Source organism: Diadema antillarum, unplaced genomic scaffold (genome assembly GCF_040938485.1).
Source record: "Diadema antillarum isolate AM-2024a unplaced genomic scaffold, OU_Dant_1.0 seq00002200_RagTag, whole genome shotgun sequence".
Classification (NCBI taxonomy): Eukaryota; Metazoa; Echinodermata; class Echinoidea; order Diadematoida; family Diadematidae; genus Diadema; species Diadema antillarum.
Window position 1 is genome coordinate 1 of NW_027272836.1, and position 19,659 is coordinate 19,659.

Sequence of the window (19,659 nt, forward strand, 5' to 3'; positions counted from 1 at the left end):
TATTTCACCTAGTGAACCTCCCAGTTGTAGAAATGCATGGTATTTCTACACAATTTGTCATGTTACCATGAAAGTACTCGAGTAAGCGGCATGTCTTTCAGCAGTCACATCAAAGAGGTTGAAGAGCTGGAGGTTCCACTGCCTGTAATAATAAAAAAAAAAACCAGCTGTCATTTTTCTTTGGATGCACAAAAGAATTCCACTGGTGCAACATTTACTGTGCCTTTCGTGATGGCGCCGTCTGTCTGAGCAATCTGAAGATTCCTTTTGAAATCGGCTATATTTTGCCTGTTATTTATCAAATAAAATGAAATTTCACCTATGATGAAGCCTAACGAAACTTGAGGTAAATCCTACACTGCAAAAAGTCCGGTGTTAAATAGTGAACACCGAGCTGGTGTTAAATTTTCGGTGCTCATTTTATGGTGTTAAATTAACACCTCCGGGTGTCATTTCCAAATTTTAAACTGTTTTTTGAAGAGTTTCTTAGTAACTGCACTTCTTGTTGATTTTTAATTTAAACAAGACGATCAAGAATTTTACATTAAAATACTAGATTTTTGAAAAAATGTGAAAATAAATTTACACCAAAGTAACACCAGCTGGTGTGGTCTCTTATTGAAGCTGGACGGGTGTTAAACCATTGATATTAACACCAACAAATATCAAATCAACACCATGTGGTGTCATTTTTAAATTAACACCACTACAGTGTCAAAATAACACCAGGTACAGTGTCAAATTAACACGCCGAAGTGTCAGGTGAACACTTTTCAACACCATCACAGTGCATTTTCAACACCTGTGATTTAACACCCGTGGTGTTAAATCTAACATCGATGTTTTTACAGTGTATTCAATGATAAGTGCAGAATTGCAAATATGAGCTCTCGTATTTTGTGAAAGTATTTGAAACGGTATACCATCACTGCGAAATTAGTTTTCATCATTTCCGGGCACTTCCGGCAAAAGAAATTGATATGATATAATTTTTAAGCATGGTTCTTCGCTCACTTTTATAGTTTAGTGTTAAGACATGTAAACTCGAGTAGTTTTTTTTTCCCCGTTTCATCAATCTTTGCGCGATTTCCATGTCTGAACCAGTATGTACAGCCCATCTTTCATGAGAAAGGACGGCGAAAAGTATATTTACCGTCATAAAGACATAATTTCCTCAGAGGGCGACTGGTCATTATGCAGTGGCACATATATCAATAAAACATTGTCTCCTATTATGTGGGGCAGTCCAAGTTTGGCACATACTTCAAATGTCTTTAGTGGCGGAATCAAACATGAGATCAAGGGGAATCAAACTATTGTGGCTCCATCTCCTGAACCCCCTTGGTCACGCCACTAAATTATGATGAAATTCATGCAGTGAGATTCGGGCCCCGTTTTATGAAAAGATATAACCTGGCGTATAGACTAATGATAGAAATCAACTATGATGTAATAAATTTTAACTCCGCACAAAAAAGGACACAGCTCTCCTAATCATAATCACTCCGATGAGTCAAACGAACAGTTACTCACCATGGATACACACACACACACACACACATACACGCACACACACACACATACACACATTTTCTCTCTAAGAAGAAGATGTCCTTGTACATTGCCTAATAGGGCTCATAACATACACTTCAGTTCTGACATAATTATCAATTTAAATGAGAAAGAGGCAGCTTAATATTACATGCATGTATACTAGAGCCTGTGTGTCCGCATGCATGAGTTCGCACATTGACAGAATAGTGTGATTCTGATGATTGAAAATGAACAGTGTCATTACGGCACACAGGAAAGTACAAGCCATGCCCAAGGTCACTCGATGTATAATTGAAAGAAAGAAAAAATTGCTGTGAATATCAATTTCGACATGAATGGTGATTGTAGCTTTGCGAACTTGCAGGTGTAGTACTTGATATGCAGGGGCTGCTAAAGGGGGACGGGGGGGGGGGGGGGTCTGCAGCCACATCCCAACACTTTTTGCTATTATCCATCCCCCCCCCCCCCCCAGAAAAAGATCGAGACATAATACACACAAAAATTAATACGCGCGTGCGCGCACACACACACACACACACACACACACACAAATCCATTGCTTTCCGATTCCGCCCGACACGTTTTCAATTAAAGTAGGGGTGGGAAAGGTGATATTAACCTCGACCCTATCACCATCCTGAGTCTTGCCCCACTCCCTCCCCCCCCCCCCCCCAAAGAAAAAAGTTTCGAGCCCCTTGATAGGTAAATAATTGACCGAATGATCGGTCTGTATTTTGTCGTCGCTGAGACGACGTCTGACTTCATCACGCGGATTCCTCTCCTGCCTACGGAGGAGAGCCGTTATGTCAAGAAATGATTAAAAAAAAAAAACAACTCATCTGGACAGACGGATTTTTCTGTAGAGGTAAAATGATGCTACAGTCGTTTTTTGCAACAAAACCAGCTTCCTTGCTATTTGCTTTTTGAAAACACGATCATAACAGTATTGAAAAGTAAGTCTATATGTCTTTCTAACCTTTTTCAAAGGTGGAAATCAATTTAGAGTCATATTGCAGGTGCGGGGGGGGGGGGGAAATAATGGTTATATCTCAATGCATGTAGTCACATATCCTTGTAGACTACCCTGACCTCTATGATCTAAAATAATCCTAAACAGCTTTCATTCATGGAACTCATCCTCTACTCATTGACGGTCAGGGGAATTAAGCCTATAGCGTGGAGTGTGTATTTCTTGTTCACAATATGGCGATAGGACTTGAGACCGAATGACCGTAAATACATCTAGGTCCTATACTGATCTAAAGTGAAGTGCATCCAAAAATTCTGAGTTAAATCACAGAACCCGTCATGTATAAGTTTCATGTTGTTAATAATAGACGGGCTACGTGATACAATATAGGGGAATTAAAGTGGAGTAAATCGGGGGTAATGTTCGTTATTTTAGCGTTCGTCGGAACTGGATGATATCAATAAAGATTTGGACATAAACAGACATTGTCTTTTTCTCATTAAAAAAAATGGTAGAATTAAAGCTTGTGAGAATCATCGTAATCAATAAGTCCTATCACATATTGTTGCTTTCTGTGGTCTATACGAAGCTAATCTTCACAAAAGCCTCCGGTGAGTGGAGTCTTTCAGGCATGATACTCACCAATTTTATTATGAGCAAACGTTGCTCCTACTCGCAGCAGTGAGGGAAGATATGGGAGAGGCTCCAGCCTGGCTGTAGATGAACATGAAGATCCGACTGATGTATACCTGTGTAATCATCATGGATTTTAATAGCTCCATGATCGAGGTGATATTCACTGGCATGAAGTTAGTCTGACTTCCAAACCGACTACTACTAATTGCTTCCCAGAATATTAACGCCCTCTAATGACGAAAGAATTAGCAGATTGAACTACTTAGTAGATGGTTCTGCAGGGAATGTCCCACTGGATTTCTATAGACATGTTACTTCCTATAGAGATCAGAGGTATGTTCGCGACTCGTTGAATGTAATATTAAGAAATAACGGCTAAAACAATACAATATGTTATATTTGTTAGTATAATGTCATCAATATCATCATAGCCAGAACTTCTTTTAGATGGTAAAGTATATGAACAAGGTAAAGAATCTCCTATACCGATGTGTGGAAAAAAATAATGAACATTGATTACGTTCATCTTGATAATCATATGGGCTACATGACAACGGAATGTTTTTAGAAAGGTTTTGACCAATAGTAGAAAAATGTGAATTTATATTTCTGCTATCATACGTAAATCTTTTATTTCGGACCTATCATACGTGATTTTAGAATTAGTATTTCCTTCCTTATACGTATTCATTGTGTATCATCAATAAATCTTGAGTATTCTATATACGCATACCATTCTAAACAAGGTCAATTTTTAATATGATATTTCCTTTGCTTCTGCATTTGATATGGTAATGTTCGCGACTACCACATCAGTATAGCGCTTTGCATCCAGTGGAAAAGGCGCTCTATAAATGTCTACTATTATTGATATATAGTGAAGGGTATAACGATGTGCTGTGACGTATTACAAGACTGTCATGTTTGTTCAACCTTATCAAACTTATTAATATAAATTATTTTTAGATGTTTTGAACGCAATATACGACTTCCAAACCGACGTGAGTTTGGGATTTCGTTTATGATAATGAAGTAATATCATAATAAAATTCTCTGTTCCTTACTAAAACTCAAGCTGTACGTACTTTAACATAAATGTTGCCTATCCCTCATAGCACCTTTCTTTGGCTGTCTAGAGCATTTGACCGGATGATACATTCACATCCTTTGGGCTAGTCCTTTTTGTTTGAATTTACTTGTAATAAACTTCCCTTGTTATTTTGTAAAGCACTCTTAAGATATATATATATATATATATTTATATATATATGCTCGTATCCGACCTTACCAAGCTATCATAAACAACAAAACACTTACACACTAAATGATCCCATTCAGAAAGTCAGAAACCACGGTCCAGACATTTTAGTTCCTTAACAATCAAAATTAAATGGCGCGACTTAACTCTTTTAAGGAGCAACTCAAGGGGTAAACACTGCACTGACAACTAATCACATCAGTTTCAAGCAGGCACGACATCCGGTTTTCTGCTCGTAACTTCACAATAAGGCTTTTCTGGAAAACAAATACTACACGGTAACAGTTCGTTACTCCGAAGATTCGTAATTCCAAAAATGAAACATGGTTCGTTATTCCTAAGAATTTTCACAATCAAGCATTTGGTCGAAATTGGTGGGGGTTAGTGGGACGATCGGGCTTCATCGGTCTTGATCGAGTTGATCTGATCGGCAGTGGTTCGTTAATCCAAAGATTCGTTAGTCCAAAAATAATATAAAGTTTTTATTCCGAAGATTCGTTAATCAGAAATTGAAAAAAAAAGGTTGGTAATTCTGAGGTTCATCAGTATGCTTCTCATCTCCGGATTAACAAACGTCTAGTTCTTCGGAATAACGAACCTGTGGAATGACGAACCTCATTTCATTTTCGGGTTAAGGAACCCTTGAGTATATAATCCCAATTACACGACGGGCTACGGACGTCCTCTCTCTCTCTCTCTATAGTCCCCCTTAACTAAAATTATTGTTCAACCCTTAACACTACTCACACGGACAACTACATACACACATACACACACGCGCACGAACACGCACTCGATCACGCACACACACACATGCACACGGACACGCTTCAACGCAGCGTTCTTTTACTGACTGTTATATGCACACCCAGGTTGGCTCTTTGTAATCATAATATTTTTATTTTCTGGTATATCATTCATTTGTTTCGAGGCGACGGTCTGAGTCACGCATTCCTCATGATGAATGTCTACAGCATTTCTGTATTTGACATAAGGTGATAATACAGTATTTGACAATTCATGCAAGGAAGTTGCGAGTAAGTTCGTGTAACTATTGAGTGATGCTTACTTGCATGTCACTTCATAAATCGTTGTATTTCGTTCATGTTTTTTTTTTTTCGAGAAGAAAACACAGAATTATAGCAACAACATGGTCATGCCGTGTAACGTTCAAGGGACCAGGCAATAATTAGTCTAATTTCAATCATTACAATGGTGATGAAATTATGTAAACGTTCTGAGGAACATACACGGAAGTAAAAATGTGATGATTCTTAAAGCGATTAATGCAGCTTCTATGCAAACATCAAGGAAAGTGGGAATATTGTCCACAAGATATTATCTTTCATTTGGCACATTCTATGGTATCATTTAGACAATGGTGAAATAGGAATACAGTGCTAAATTGATTATCTAGTTTAGGCGACTGCAGGTATATTACAATCTGCTTGTATTTTCCCACGAACTTTACTTAACAAATTCAAATGTTGTTCGGTTAACAAGGCAAAACTTTGCAGCAGCCTAGAACGTTTGGCAGCAATAGAAACTGAAACACATTATCAAACATCAACCAAATTCTGGTATCTAATTCTGTAATTGAGGGTCATTGGCTGAAAGTTGTTGTTAGGGTGTTTTTTTTTTGTTTTTTGTTTTGTTTTGTTTTTTAGCTGCTGTTGGCTGCTGTTGACAGCAACACCGCAAGTACTTTTTTTCACTATTAATTTGTATGTGCAACAGCATCTTGTGAAGAACACTGCTGACTACAACCGGATACATTGTATCACAAACCAATGAAGGTTTAATGATATAGATACAGATATTCTCTCTTTTTTGTTTTAGACTGCAGTATTTACGGTGAAATGTTAGCTTGAATAAACGAATGTAATGAATCATTTGTTTAATGCTTGCTGAAGTACATAATGAACTACTCCATTAAATATTTTGTAAGATTATATGGTCCATATGACAATCTCATTAAAACATAACATATTATATGACAAATTCAATATTACTGTTGCAACAGATCACCATGGTGATTTCAAATGTTACATTCATGGCTGTGGAAGCAATATTTTCAAAGAAGGCGAAGTCAAAGAAAAATATCTGTAAGAGAAAGAGGTTTATGAAGTCCACAGAGCTGGTGGAAAGATGCATTTAAATACACCTCTCTGAAATTCATTTGCAACCCGAGTATCATCTGATTACTAAGAGGTCTTTAAGAAAAAGAATCATTAACTTGAACGAAATCCCTAATTGTCAATCGTAAAGTTTATAATTATTTTGATATTACTACGAAAGCATCCCAAAAAGGTCCTGTAATGAGACACTGTATACGCTTTTACTCGCGTAAATACGCGTTCTTTTCAAAGTACGGGATTGGGCTGAAGTGATAATACATGTATACAGCTGTTACGCAGGCTTTTTTTTTCTTTTTCCTATAATCATTATGATGATAGTGCACATATCTTATCAACAAGGAAAAATACTTGTAATATTATGATCTTTAGGGATAATCCAAATATGTTAACAACAAGGAAAAATTCTTGTAACGTTATGATCTTCAGGTATGGATTGAAAGAAAGAAGATAAGTATGCATGCATGCATTTGTGGCGTATTGATTTATGTCTTGAGATGGTGACAAGGCTTTATATCTATCTAAGCATGAATCTAAGAATGAATGTGTTTTGCAAGCTTCCAGCAATGATCTTTTATAATTACCTCTGATACGTCAACAAAATTGTATATTGCTCAGGACGACTTACTGATAAATACATGACATTCAAATCCATGACTCTTCCTGGATCAATACACCTCATCATTCATCGATTTTCTTTCTTCGAAAGTTATATCCTAACTATAATTGAGAAGAGATAAATTCAAATTGATCATATGGTATTCAAATTCATACATTCATTAAAATGTGTGCCTAGACATTAACATCATCCATTCTCGCCTCTTGCGAAGCTTAAATGAGAATGCGTGCACTGCACTATAACTGCATCATAAATCATGTTCATATTAAGATTTTCTTTTGATGAGAACTGAATAAAGTTAAAGCGTGATATAAAACTTCTACTTCAAGAATTTTGTAATTAGATTCCGAATACGTAATAGCGTTGACACTTTGTCATTCAAATTCATCAATCTTCTATTTGCATATGGATGATTTTGGTCAATTAGATTGCAATTATGACATTGCTCTATAGTTGATCCTACACACACACACAGAAAAAAAAATGCTTAAAACATAATATGCCATTTAGAATGAAAGAGAGGGTCTGAAATACATCAGACCTTTGCCTGAAAACTAGCATCCATGAAAACGTTTTGATCAGTAATATACGTCAGCACATCATGGCATCAGATTGAATATGACATGTAGGCCTACAGGTATAACATGTATAGCACGTTTTCCTGATACATTTTCACATCCACTATATGATTATCAAATACATCTAGATGTATGTAAAAACATCTACAGATCAAAAAATAATAGCAATCCCATAAATACGGAACATAACTCACATGATATGTTAAGTTATACAAGAAACATTTTAATCAATCTATACATTATATTATTATGCTTATATCTGGAATTATATCGTCTGCTTATTAGGCAATGATAGGCAAAATAGAAACCGGCTGTGATTCACACGAGTTGATTCATAGGCCAAGTTTTTGAAAGGTGTTTACTTTGTTATGCTTGGCTTTGAAACTGTAATATGCAACAAATTTCTATGATAACGGAAATACTTGTAATAACGCTGAGAATAACTGAATAAAACATACATATACCAGACATAACATAACCATAACATACTAAACATATTTTAAAGAATCAGCTATACTTACCTAAGTTAAAAACACAACAAAAAACGTTCTTTCTCATACTCCATCAGTAAAATGTTCAATTCATTTCCAATTTCCGTTCAATCATCCCCTTCACAAATTTTCAAGAAACTCCTCCGGCATCACCAGTTTATCTTTTGATTTTCACTATTAATTTGTATATGACCACCACTTTTATTATGTTGTATGTTTTCATATCTTTTTGATTTATTTTCCATTTGTATATATATGTTGGTCGATAATATCATTTGTGAGTCCGTATTTTATTTTGTAACTTCTACACGCAGGGCTCGATCCCTTGTACAGCAGGCCTTTGTGGCTCTAAATGAAACAACCCTGCTTTTAAAGAAAACATAAATAGATAAATAAATAGATATTATCACAGACACCTTTTAAGGTGAAGTTGCTGTTATCCTCAACCTGACTGATCCTGCACAAAAAAGAGAGCAAAATCCTTGAATATCTAGTGGGAGCAGAAAACTTCATGTGCGAAGATATGAAATTTCTGAAATGAACGTTTGAATACAGCTCAGGATTGATCTGTCCAGTAATCATGGTTGGACGGAGGACGATATTCCCACAACTTTGTACTCGCTCTTTCTAAGTTGAACTCAACCAGTAAAACGATGCACTTGCTTGAAAACGAGGCATAGTCTGCAGTGGTGTGAATTTCGCATTCTTCAAGAAGGCCTTTGCAGAAATGGGTGCCACACGTGGCACACGTAAGTCTGACCTGTGTGTATTTTTGTGATAACGAATGCCATCATTACTTCTTCAGAAGATAAGATGGTTTAATTCCTGTCTCATTAAATAAATAGATAATACACACTTTTTATAGGCCTAGGTATATATTGCCTACACCGCCCCACCATGTTTAAGTTTAGTCCATTGCTGTCACTATATATAATTTATATGTACACTGTAAAAACATCGGTGTTAGATTTAACACCACGGGTGTTAAATCTAACACCGATCAAACTTCAATAAAGGACCACACCCACAGGTGTTAAAAATGCACTGTGATGGTGTTGAAAAGTGTTCACCTGACACTTCGTGGTGTTAATTTGACACTGTACCTGGTGTTATTTTGACACGGTACTGGTGTTAATTCAAAAATGACACCACATGGTGTTGATTTGATATTTGCTGGTGTTAATATCAATGGTTTAACACCCGTCCAGCTTCAATAAGGGACCACACCAGCTGGTGTTACTTTGGTGTAAATTTATTTTCACATTTTTTCAAAAATCTAGTATTTCAATGTAAAATTCTTGATCGTCTTGTTTAAATAAAAAATCAAGAAGAAGTGCAGTTACTAAGAAACTCTTCAAAAAACAGTTTAAAATTTGGAAATGACACCCGTAGGTGTTAATTTAACACCATAAATGAGCACCGAAAATTTAACACCAGCTCGGTGTTCACTATTTAACACCGGACTTTTTGCAGTGTATATGTATATCGTGACCGTGGTTCTTCTCGAACTATTGATATGGTGTGGAGATTCATTTTGCCAATGATTAACCCTGACCAAAGCATTAGATAACACGTTGAAGATGAAAGTGCAATGTAGGCCAGTACAACGTATGTTATCTTGAATTATTCCAGAAAAAGTAAACTCGTGGTTAATCATTGTCCAGGCTGGAGATAAGTAGGGGAGCATGGGAAAAACATAAGTCAACGTAAGTGTTCACAGGACATTTTGAGCCCACCATCCTCCGGTTCTTGGGTACAAAGGTCAGGCTTGATACCCAAGTCCTGGCTACTTTAATTGACCCTCTACAGGGGCTGTGTGTTTCTGTGCTAATTTCCGCACTCGGACAATCTTGAATTTCAGATAGGCGTAAGCGCAAGATTTGAAAAGACTTCAGGCTCGACTTTTCCAGCGGAGTTATGGAAATATGATGGCCACGTCAGTTCAATGAAAATATCGTTTCAATAAGCGGAAGTTGAGCAAAACGCTTAACTCACACTCATTCACAGAAAGATGTACAATCCAGGACTTAAATGAATGTCCAATAAGAACACTGTTCGTCAATGGCCAAAACAGGATCGGTAAAAGGTCTAGCATAGATTTTTCCAGTGGAGTTGAATATGATGGCCACGTCAGTTCAATGAAAATATCGTTTCTAGTAAGCGGAAGTTGAGCAGAACGCTGAACTCACACCCATTCACAGAAAGATGTACAATCCAGGGCTTAAATGAATGTCCAAGAAGAACACTGTTTGTCAATGGCCAAAACAGGATCGGTATATAACGTCTAGCATAGAATTAGCTATAGGGATTGGTTTGCAAGCACTGCGTCATTTTGCTATTATGTCGTCATACGAGGGAGGTGGCATCATTTCTTGTGTTAGGTCACAGTTGGGGCTCTGCAAGTAACTGTGTGATGAAACGTCAGAATAGCTAGGTGGCGGTCCTGTACAAACAGTCGGCGATGTCGCAGGAAAAGATTGAAGCACTACCGGGGCAACCATTGAACTTCTTAGTAAAGCGTCGGACCCGGATGTCGACAGCGAGGAACCAGCGCCTGCAGCGTCGGTCCCTCTATCATCCCGAACCTGATTCTCAGTTGCTCCTGTAGGAGCCTCGTGCGACGGGGATGTAGTGGTAGCATCATCCAAACCTGGAGCAGGAACACGCCCGCGCCTGTAGCGAGGGATTGGTAGGAGGGATCGGCCAGTGGGACCCCATTCTCTGCGGCGCATGTAGGCGTGGCCAAAGAAGAAGACTACAACCGTCAGAAGCATGAAGCCACTCAAACGACCAGGCTCAGTTGCTCCACTCAACACTCTGCCACCTTTACGATTGAATACACACACACAAAAAAAAAATGTTATTGAAGGATATTATGCAATTCTCAGCATTTTATTTTAAGCATTAAAAGTAAGATTATGATTGTTACTGTTGGCAATTTGTCGCTTGTGCTGGAACCAGTTAGACGTTGCATTGCCAACGAAAGTTTATCAATAATATCTGCTCTCATAAAATGAATAATCTAACACGGTACTCTAAAATTCTGATGTAGCATGGGGAGGTTCAATGCAAAGTTACTATTTCATTTTCGTTCAATTCGTTCATAAAGAATCTATCGAAACGTTTGAAGCTGTTTGACTGACGCAAACTCAAGTATTAATCCATTCGGGCTAAAAAATTCCCTTGTTAAGAACAGGTGATTATCAAATATAATCTCCTCAATCAACTTAAAGGTTTTCCCCTTCTTTGATATATATTTCGGTAATTCTTTCTATATGCAATTTTCTCTCGTAAAAAGCTCCCTAGCCCCATAAATTTTACCTCATTTATACCTTCTCTTTATCTAGTTTCTATGGGATCTAAAACTCGTTCACCATAGTTTGTATGAGTGAGGTTATGATGTTTGTGTTGATAAAGTTAGATACAAAACTCAATGTTGTTATTAGTACTCCACGCCAAACAAGGCAATATCTGATGCTAGAGATAATCATGTAGAGGAACAAGGAGATAACTGAGAGAAGTATTTTCACGTATTGTGTTCAATGGTTCTGTAAAATCTTTCTCTAAGGGTGCATGTAGTAATTTACCCCAAACGTCAGTTGTGTTATCTTCATAACTGAGAAAGAGATTGAAGAATTGCATGAAATAAAGACTGGAAGTTTTTATAAATAAATGAGGAGGAGGTTGAAGAGCATGGATGTTAAAGCTTACATAAAGGAGATACTACCAAAGCAGAAAGAATTGAATAAAGAGCGATAAAACATTCTCAAAACCTACCACTACCGCAATCCACTGCTATGTCCCCTCCACCAGGGCATTTCTTTTCCTCACAAAGGCTGTACATACAATCCGACAATCGTCTCTCGCGTCCATCACAATACACCCACTCCAACCTCACGCCGGTCGAACCACTGGCGTACACTCCGCCATCATACACGTCGACGTTGTCGGAGTCATAGGCGATGAAGCCCAGCTGCCTGCAGGCGACCAGTGCCTCTCGACGTCCGAAGTCGCCTCCGTTGTATATCGTTGCCCAGGAGGAACCCCCGAACATCTCAAGGCGACCGCGCCGAGGGGACGAACCGCCGACTAACCGCAAGTCACCATCACCTATAGTTATTAAAAGGGAAAGCAGAAAGGATTAGATCACACTTTAAAGGGGAAGGCTAGTAACTGATCAGTGGGAATCAGTGGAAATGCTGGGAGATGATTGTTCCAATCCTTATGGAATTCATTCAAGAGTTCATTGTATATCTCTTGTTGTGTGAAAATGATTTGCTTCAGAACGATCTCATATTCAAGTAATGTGCAGATTAATGCTCCGTCACTGACCAGGGACGCTAGCCTGGAAGCATTAAACTGCACATCACTTGAATATGAGACCATTCTGAAGCAAATCATTTTCACACAACAATAGATATACAATGAACTCTTGAATGAATTCCATAAGGATTGGAACAATCATCTCCCAGCATTTCCACTGATTCCCACTGATCAGTTACTAGCCTTCCCCTTTAAGACACCTACCAAAATCCTTGCATATCTTATTCTATGGTTGGGATTTCCAAAAACAAAAAACAAAAACAAAGATGCCATCTTTTCCTTAATTGACGTCAACAAGAATATAGCGCCCTTCGATATTCATTAAAATAGTTTCTTGCAATACACTTAATCGCGATGGCTCCAAACTACTTTCACTTCGTCTAGATTAAGCTTAGGATCAAACAAAGCATTATGGTTACAAGTCATGCAACTGATATCGCAAGTTCATTCATAATGTTCTACACTTTCAATAATAAAATGATGACTTCCAGTAATAAGGGACAAGAATTCAAAACTAAATTCAGAATTGATCCTCCAACAAAAAAAAGAAGCTTATAACTGATAATTTTAATGCAATAAAGTACCCAAACCCTCCCTCGTAGGTCAATTTGTGATGAAAACATATCCATTAACACGTCCATGTAATCAGTGGTAATAACATTAAATTGACAACTTTCTTTATTACAGCAGTTTTACAGGGGTTTTTTTCGGCTCGAATGTTGCCTTCCATATTGTAAAAACACTTTTGGAAAACACAGGAATAAATAACATGTTGCCGTCCGAGGGGCTGTTACGGCTACTGGAAGTACTTACGCTGGGCAAGTGCGAGGCCAGTGACTGCCAACACGAAGACGACGACGACTACCAACGTTGTCATTGGCCACTCGAGTGTTCCACCACGTCCACCTAGTCTCTACTGCTGTAGATATTTCAAAGTGTCAAAGATATAGATAAGATGATAAAGCGGATTTAAGTTAGCCTCTTGATTAATCAGAACGTGCAAAAGACACACACAAACACACAATGGTGATGCACACAAGTGTTGAATATGGCACGAGTATAATTCATTTTCCGGCACAATTCCGGCCCTCAGAGGCTGCATACACACTTCTTAAGGGCTCCTGGTTAGGTTGTGGAATTTTGCTACAAAACCGTCTTTATAGGAGGAAACCGTGATTTGTGTTGTTTCACGTATGTAAGGACTCCATTCCAGGACATTTTGAGCAAGAATCAACGCCATTTGGGTGAAATGTAAGTAAATCACTGGCTGGTATGTTATTCGCGTGATTGAACTTGCCTCCGTACCATAGCACATTATCATACATTACTGCACAGTGTGACTGCATAGTGTGTACCGGATACAATGACATCACTTATTCGTTATACCGTTCACGCCCTACGACAATTTGGAAAAGTGACAGCAAAACCACTTCTACCAAAAGAAACATGGAACTTATTGAAAGACCTGAACATTGCTAAAGTCACGAAAAGAGGATGCAGGGCTGGGATACATAAGCAACGACCTATCTGTCCAATTCTGACTAGAAGAACGGCCATGTTTGCTCCTACACGAACGTCCAACCCTGCACACCTCACAGTTGGAGTATTCTACTACCCCCCCCCCCCAAACAGCCCCAATGCCGCCACCCTAGTTGCACACATCAATACCACAATCGACAGCCTCCTTACAATTCAGCCCAACACGGGAGTGATCATTCTTGGTGACTTCAATCGACTGGATTTGCAAGAAATTGTCTCAAACTCATTTGTGCAAATCGTGAAACAGCCTACACGAGACAACGCAATCCTTGACAAAGTCATCACCAACATCTCGGACATGTATGACAACCCTCAAATTATTTCACCAATCGGCCTGAGCGATCACCGCTGTGTGATGATCAAACCTCACAACCACGTTCCGATTGGAAACACAACACGAAAACGAGTAGTACGCCCGATGCCAGACAGTAAGATCAGGGAATGCGGGTCATGGATTCTGAACCATGATTGGTCAAAAGTTTACGCCGCCGACGATGTATCTGAAAAATGCACTGCCCTCTACGACACGCTCCACCAAACACTCCACAGGTTTTTCCCCTCCAGCACAGTCAAAATGCATCAAGGGGATAAAGCCTGGATTACTCCTCGCATCAAGCACCTCATTGCCAAAAGACAAAGAGCATTCTAAGACAATAAGCGATGCCTTTGGGCTCAGCTGCGAAACAAAGTCAAAAGAGAAATCAGAGCTGCAAAACAACATCACTACGTCGATAGCGTTCGACATCTGAAAAAGGACAACCCAAGTAAGTGGTTCCAACAAATTCGGGTGATGTCGGGAAAAATCCCTCACTGACAAACATCAGCGTTGATAACATCGATGCGACTGACCACGAGGAAATCGCAAACGCTATCAATGATCACTTCATCTCCATTGCAGACGACATGGAGCCCCTTGACAACAGTGCGTTGATGACGTACCTCCCGTCTCTTCCCATTCGCACTATTCAACCATGGGAGGTGTTCAATGAACTGAAGAAAATCAAAACAAAGAAAGCAAGCGGCCCAGGTGAAATCCCATCAAGATTCATCAGCCTATTTGCTTTAGAACTTAGCCAGCCCCTCACAGATGTCATTAATGCATCATTCGCACAAGCAACGGTCCCCATGCCGTGGAAGCAGGCGAATGTGACTCCTGTGCCAAAGTCATCTCCAGCCACCATCCACAATCTCCGCCCCGTGGCCCTCACAGACCACTTCGCGAAAATCGCAGAACACTTCATCGCTAAGGACGTACTACGCTCTATGATCAGTCGATTAGACCCAGCCCAGTACGGAAACCTAAAAGGAGCCTCAACTTCACATTACCTTGTCGACGTTATGCATATGCTCCACAGCCATGCAGATAAACCCGCTACAGCATCGACGATACTCATGACTGACTTTTCGAAGGCCTTCGATCTTGTAGACCACATGACAGTTATCGCCAAACTGCTGGACATGAATGTGCATCACGGATACGTGGAATATCAGACTTCCTGTCGTGTCGTCGTCAAAGGGTGAAATACAAAGGGAAGATGTCTCAGTGGCGTGAGACCATAGCCGGTGTACCGCAAGGAACCAAATTGGGCCCTGTTCTATTCATGGTCCTTGTCAACGATGCTGCAGCCGACATCGACGAAAACGACAACCTTGGCAGACGTGTCCGACCTTTCAAGTATGTGGATGACCTCACGCTAGTAGAAACACGTGCAGCAAACGCCGAATCGCACCTCTCTTCAGCACTCCAAACATTGCAAGAGTGGTCTGCAACAAATCTGATGCGACTTAACCCCCCAAAATGTGTCACCATGGATGTGTGCTTTGGAAGGAGCAGCTGTGAGACAAACACCCTCATGTTAGACGATGTGACGCTGCGCAATAGCAAGACAGTCAAACTCCTCGGAGTCTTCATACAAGCCGATCTTAGGTGGGATACTCATGTGGAGTACATGGTGAAAAGAGCAAATAGCCGTTTGTATGTCCTACGCACGCTGAAGCATCACGGTATCCCTGTCTGTGACCTCGTTACGGTATACGCCACTTTTGTGAGACCAGTGTTGGAGTACGCCGTGCCAGTGTGGTCTAGTGGTCTCACAGAGCGGCAACGCCAGGTGATCGAGCAAATCCAAAAGAGAGCATGTCGCATCATTCTTGGGAACACATATATCCGATATTCTGAATCATTGGCAAAGTGCAACCTGTCATCCTTGGCCGACCGTAGACAGCAGCTATAAGGTACGACTTTTGCCAATTCATTGCAACGCCCAACATCCAAACTGCATCATCTCCTGCCACCCATGAAAACTCATGATCACAACACTAGGAGCGGCACCCAACGCTCAGAGCCCCGGTGTAGAACAAGTAGATTCAGAAACAGTCCGATACCACACTTCACACGCATTTTGAATTCAGCAAGAATTTTCTATGCGTAAAATTACACATCTATATGTTATGTTATGGATTTCACAGGAGGGCTACCCATACCAACAATATTAATTAATCTTTTTGGTTATTTAGTGATTTGAGATTATTCAGGGTATAATAATGCTTTGATTTTACTTATTTTTTTCCTTATTTTTTCCCGTCTTTTCCCTCTTTTTTTTTGTTTTCTTTCTTTCTCCTTTTTGTTCTTCCTTTTTGATCACGGCAAATCTTTTGTATGACTACAATTACAGTGAATTTTGTTTATCAGTTTTGTATGATTGTATTTTGTGTTTGTTTAAGAGAATATGTTTTATCCTATATGAATTCGACGATATCATAGGATATTGAAGGAGAATAGAGGTCAATACCTAGCATTTTTTTTTATGTATACTGTGCTTTTTTGTGTAACTGATAGATATAATGATATGCACGGGTTAAGATATCATTTTGTACACATGTAATAGTGGTATCCTTGGTTTTTTATCATTTCACACTTTCGGGTCCTTGTCACTGATTTTGATAATGGCTTGTGTATCTTTTGAAATATCCAAAGTTATAAGGTATCTATGATAATGTATACAATATAGAAAATATTTTTTATTGTTATATATATATGTAAGTATTAGAAGAATTACCATATTGGCTGATATCGAATGATTTTAATTTGATATGAATATTGAGTTATTTATAGAGAGAGAGGGAGGGAGAGAGAGGGAGATGAGAGGAGAGGGAGAGAGGGAGAAAAGGAGGGAAATATAAACACAGTGAAACATACCTAGGAAAGAGGGATAGGGAGGGAGTGAGGGAGAAAGACAGAAAGAGAGAGAGAGAGAAATGGGAAGTAAGATAACAAAAAAAGATTGATATTTTTTTTTTGCAATTTGAAATGTATATCATGATATTGTGCAATATTAATCTCGCGATTCTTTTTTCAACTGTAATATTATATATATTTCATAGAATAAGTCGTACACTTCATTTGAGTTTGTTATGGATATTTATGTGTATAGTTCATCTTTTTGTACATGTATTCCTCTTTTGAGTTTTTTTTTATGTATTCTTTTTTATCATTTGCTGTAAAGCATCACAATTCGGCCTTTGGCTGCGACGATGTTGATATCAATAAACCATTTCAATTCAATTTAAAAAATTTTATCATGAAATATTCTGGGATCTTTTATTGCAACCCTGGAAGTCAATTGGTTATTTTCATTTTCTGTCAGTAATACTTAACGAAATTATACGAAATAGATCAAATAATTCTTTGACATCTTTTTCCAATAATGAACGCTAATTTTGGATCTCTAAAGGGATGGTAATGTTTTGACTGAGATGAGACTTCAGGTTTCCAACGTTTTTTATGATATATGTATATATATATATATCTATATATATATATATATATGTATGTATATATATATAATTGGCAGCAGATATATACATATATATATATATATATATATATATATGTATCTTAGATGATGAGAAACTTTTTATGAAATGGGAAAGAGCGTACAATACTGAAATGAATTCAAATGTTATTTGATAGATATTGGTTTTGCAATAGCTGAGATATCCAAAACAATAATAGAAAGTGGGACCCACATTTTATTAGAATCGCTTTGTTTTACTTTGTGAATGTCGCAGCCATTTCAAAACCGATTTTCATCAATTAAACTTTGAATTCCTCTTAGAATTGTGCGCTTTTTAACATTTTTATATAGTGGTTTTTGAATATCTCACCAAAAGTTAAAAGCTGAATCCTCACCACAACCAATACTATGCCGTATTCCTTTAAGAAAAATGTCATATCATTATGAGTTCCCTTTACAGCTTCTTATAGGTATACTGAGGAATGTACATGAAGGTTGGATTTTGGGTGACAGCTATCGTATGACACACACAAGAGCACATGTTGTGCTCATAGAGAACTGAAAATTTGATCAAAATCAGACAAAAATTAGGGAAGTTATGCGTAATTTCGCTGATTTATGCAAAACAGCACAGGAGCAGGTGATGTAGATATGCAAATGAGTGAGCTAACGATGCCATCACCTCAAAATTTTCCAAGTGCGGAAAAAGAAGAAAAAAGCTGACGAAAATTCTATCGTTTATGACGTAACAAGTAATATCTGAAAACCATGGAAGTAGCTTTATTACGACAGCATATTCTACATTTACCATGTTTACTGAATAACGTGTGGGTCATATGTTTGCTTGTATGTACAATAATGTAGAAAATGAATGTGCTGTTCAAATACAATCATGATTAGACAAAAAAGATGTATCAAAATCGATGTGCTGTACAGAGTTATGTAGTTCGTTCAATGATTATGAGTAAAAGCAATCAGAATAGACGTAATTGGTATAGAATAGCAGGTGTAATAAAATATAGATTTCCTAAAAGATTTATCATTCCCATTGTACAATTTTGCTATGATATCATGGTCAAAACTGGGTATATGTTAACACATTCATCATTTTGAACTTAACATGTAATAATAGATATTACCCCTGAAATACATAAGATGCATAATAATTTCAAGCTGCATTACTGAGATTTGTCTTAAGGGTATAGTGACAAGTTTAATCTTACAGAGACATGGCCATAACGTATCACTGAACACAGTTTGGATACGTTTGAATTTGCTCTGATGACCTCAAACTATGTGAAACAAAGCCATAAGGATTGCAAAATTACAACACGCATACAGGTATTTTTTTTAAGCTTTAGATTGTGGGAGATCTTTTTTTGTCTCTAAATCCATGGATTAACTTTCCATAATTTTTTGATTACTATCATTAGGCATGTAATAGGGTGGTCATCTTGTCAAGCAACTTTCTCTTTGTGACGTCATTAATAAACGGTTTCTTCTTTCATACATATAATTTGCATAAATGGAAACAAAATGAAACATATATAGTCAATGTATATTTTCATGTACGTCTTTGATTCATCAATGTATATTCTGCTTTGTCATTATGCATTTACGCAAAATATTTCTACTCTTTATGACCATTGTATTTTCTGTCGATATTTGCACCATGAGAAGGTTGCAGAAAAAAATAAAAGCACTGACAGTGACTGGCTCCAACAATAAGTAAGTAAAGGCACGATCATGTTCTCATTCA

At 38.1% G+C, this 19,659-nt stretch overlaps 1 protein-coding gene across 1 annotated transcript; it reads right to left on the reverse strand.

Moving 5' to 3' along the window:
• Positions 1-10,730: 10,730 nt before the first annotated feature.
• LOC139714235 (uncharacterized) lies at positions 10,731-13,441 on the reverse strand (the record flags this gene model as incomplete). The annotated part of the gene is made up of 3 exons (XM_071625951.1): positions 13,378-13,441; positions 12,019-12,351; positions 10,731-11,065 (listed from the first exon to the last, which is right to left on the reverse strand). Coding segments are annotated over exons 1-3 (732 nt in total), but the record flags the coding sequence as incomplete, so codon positions are not given.
• Between the last annotated feature and the right edge of the window lie 6,218 nt (positions 13,442-19,659).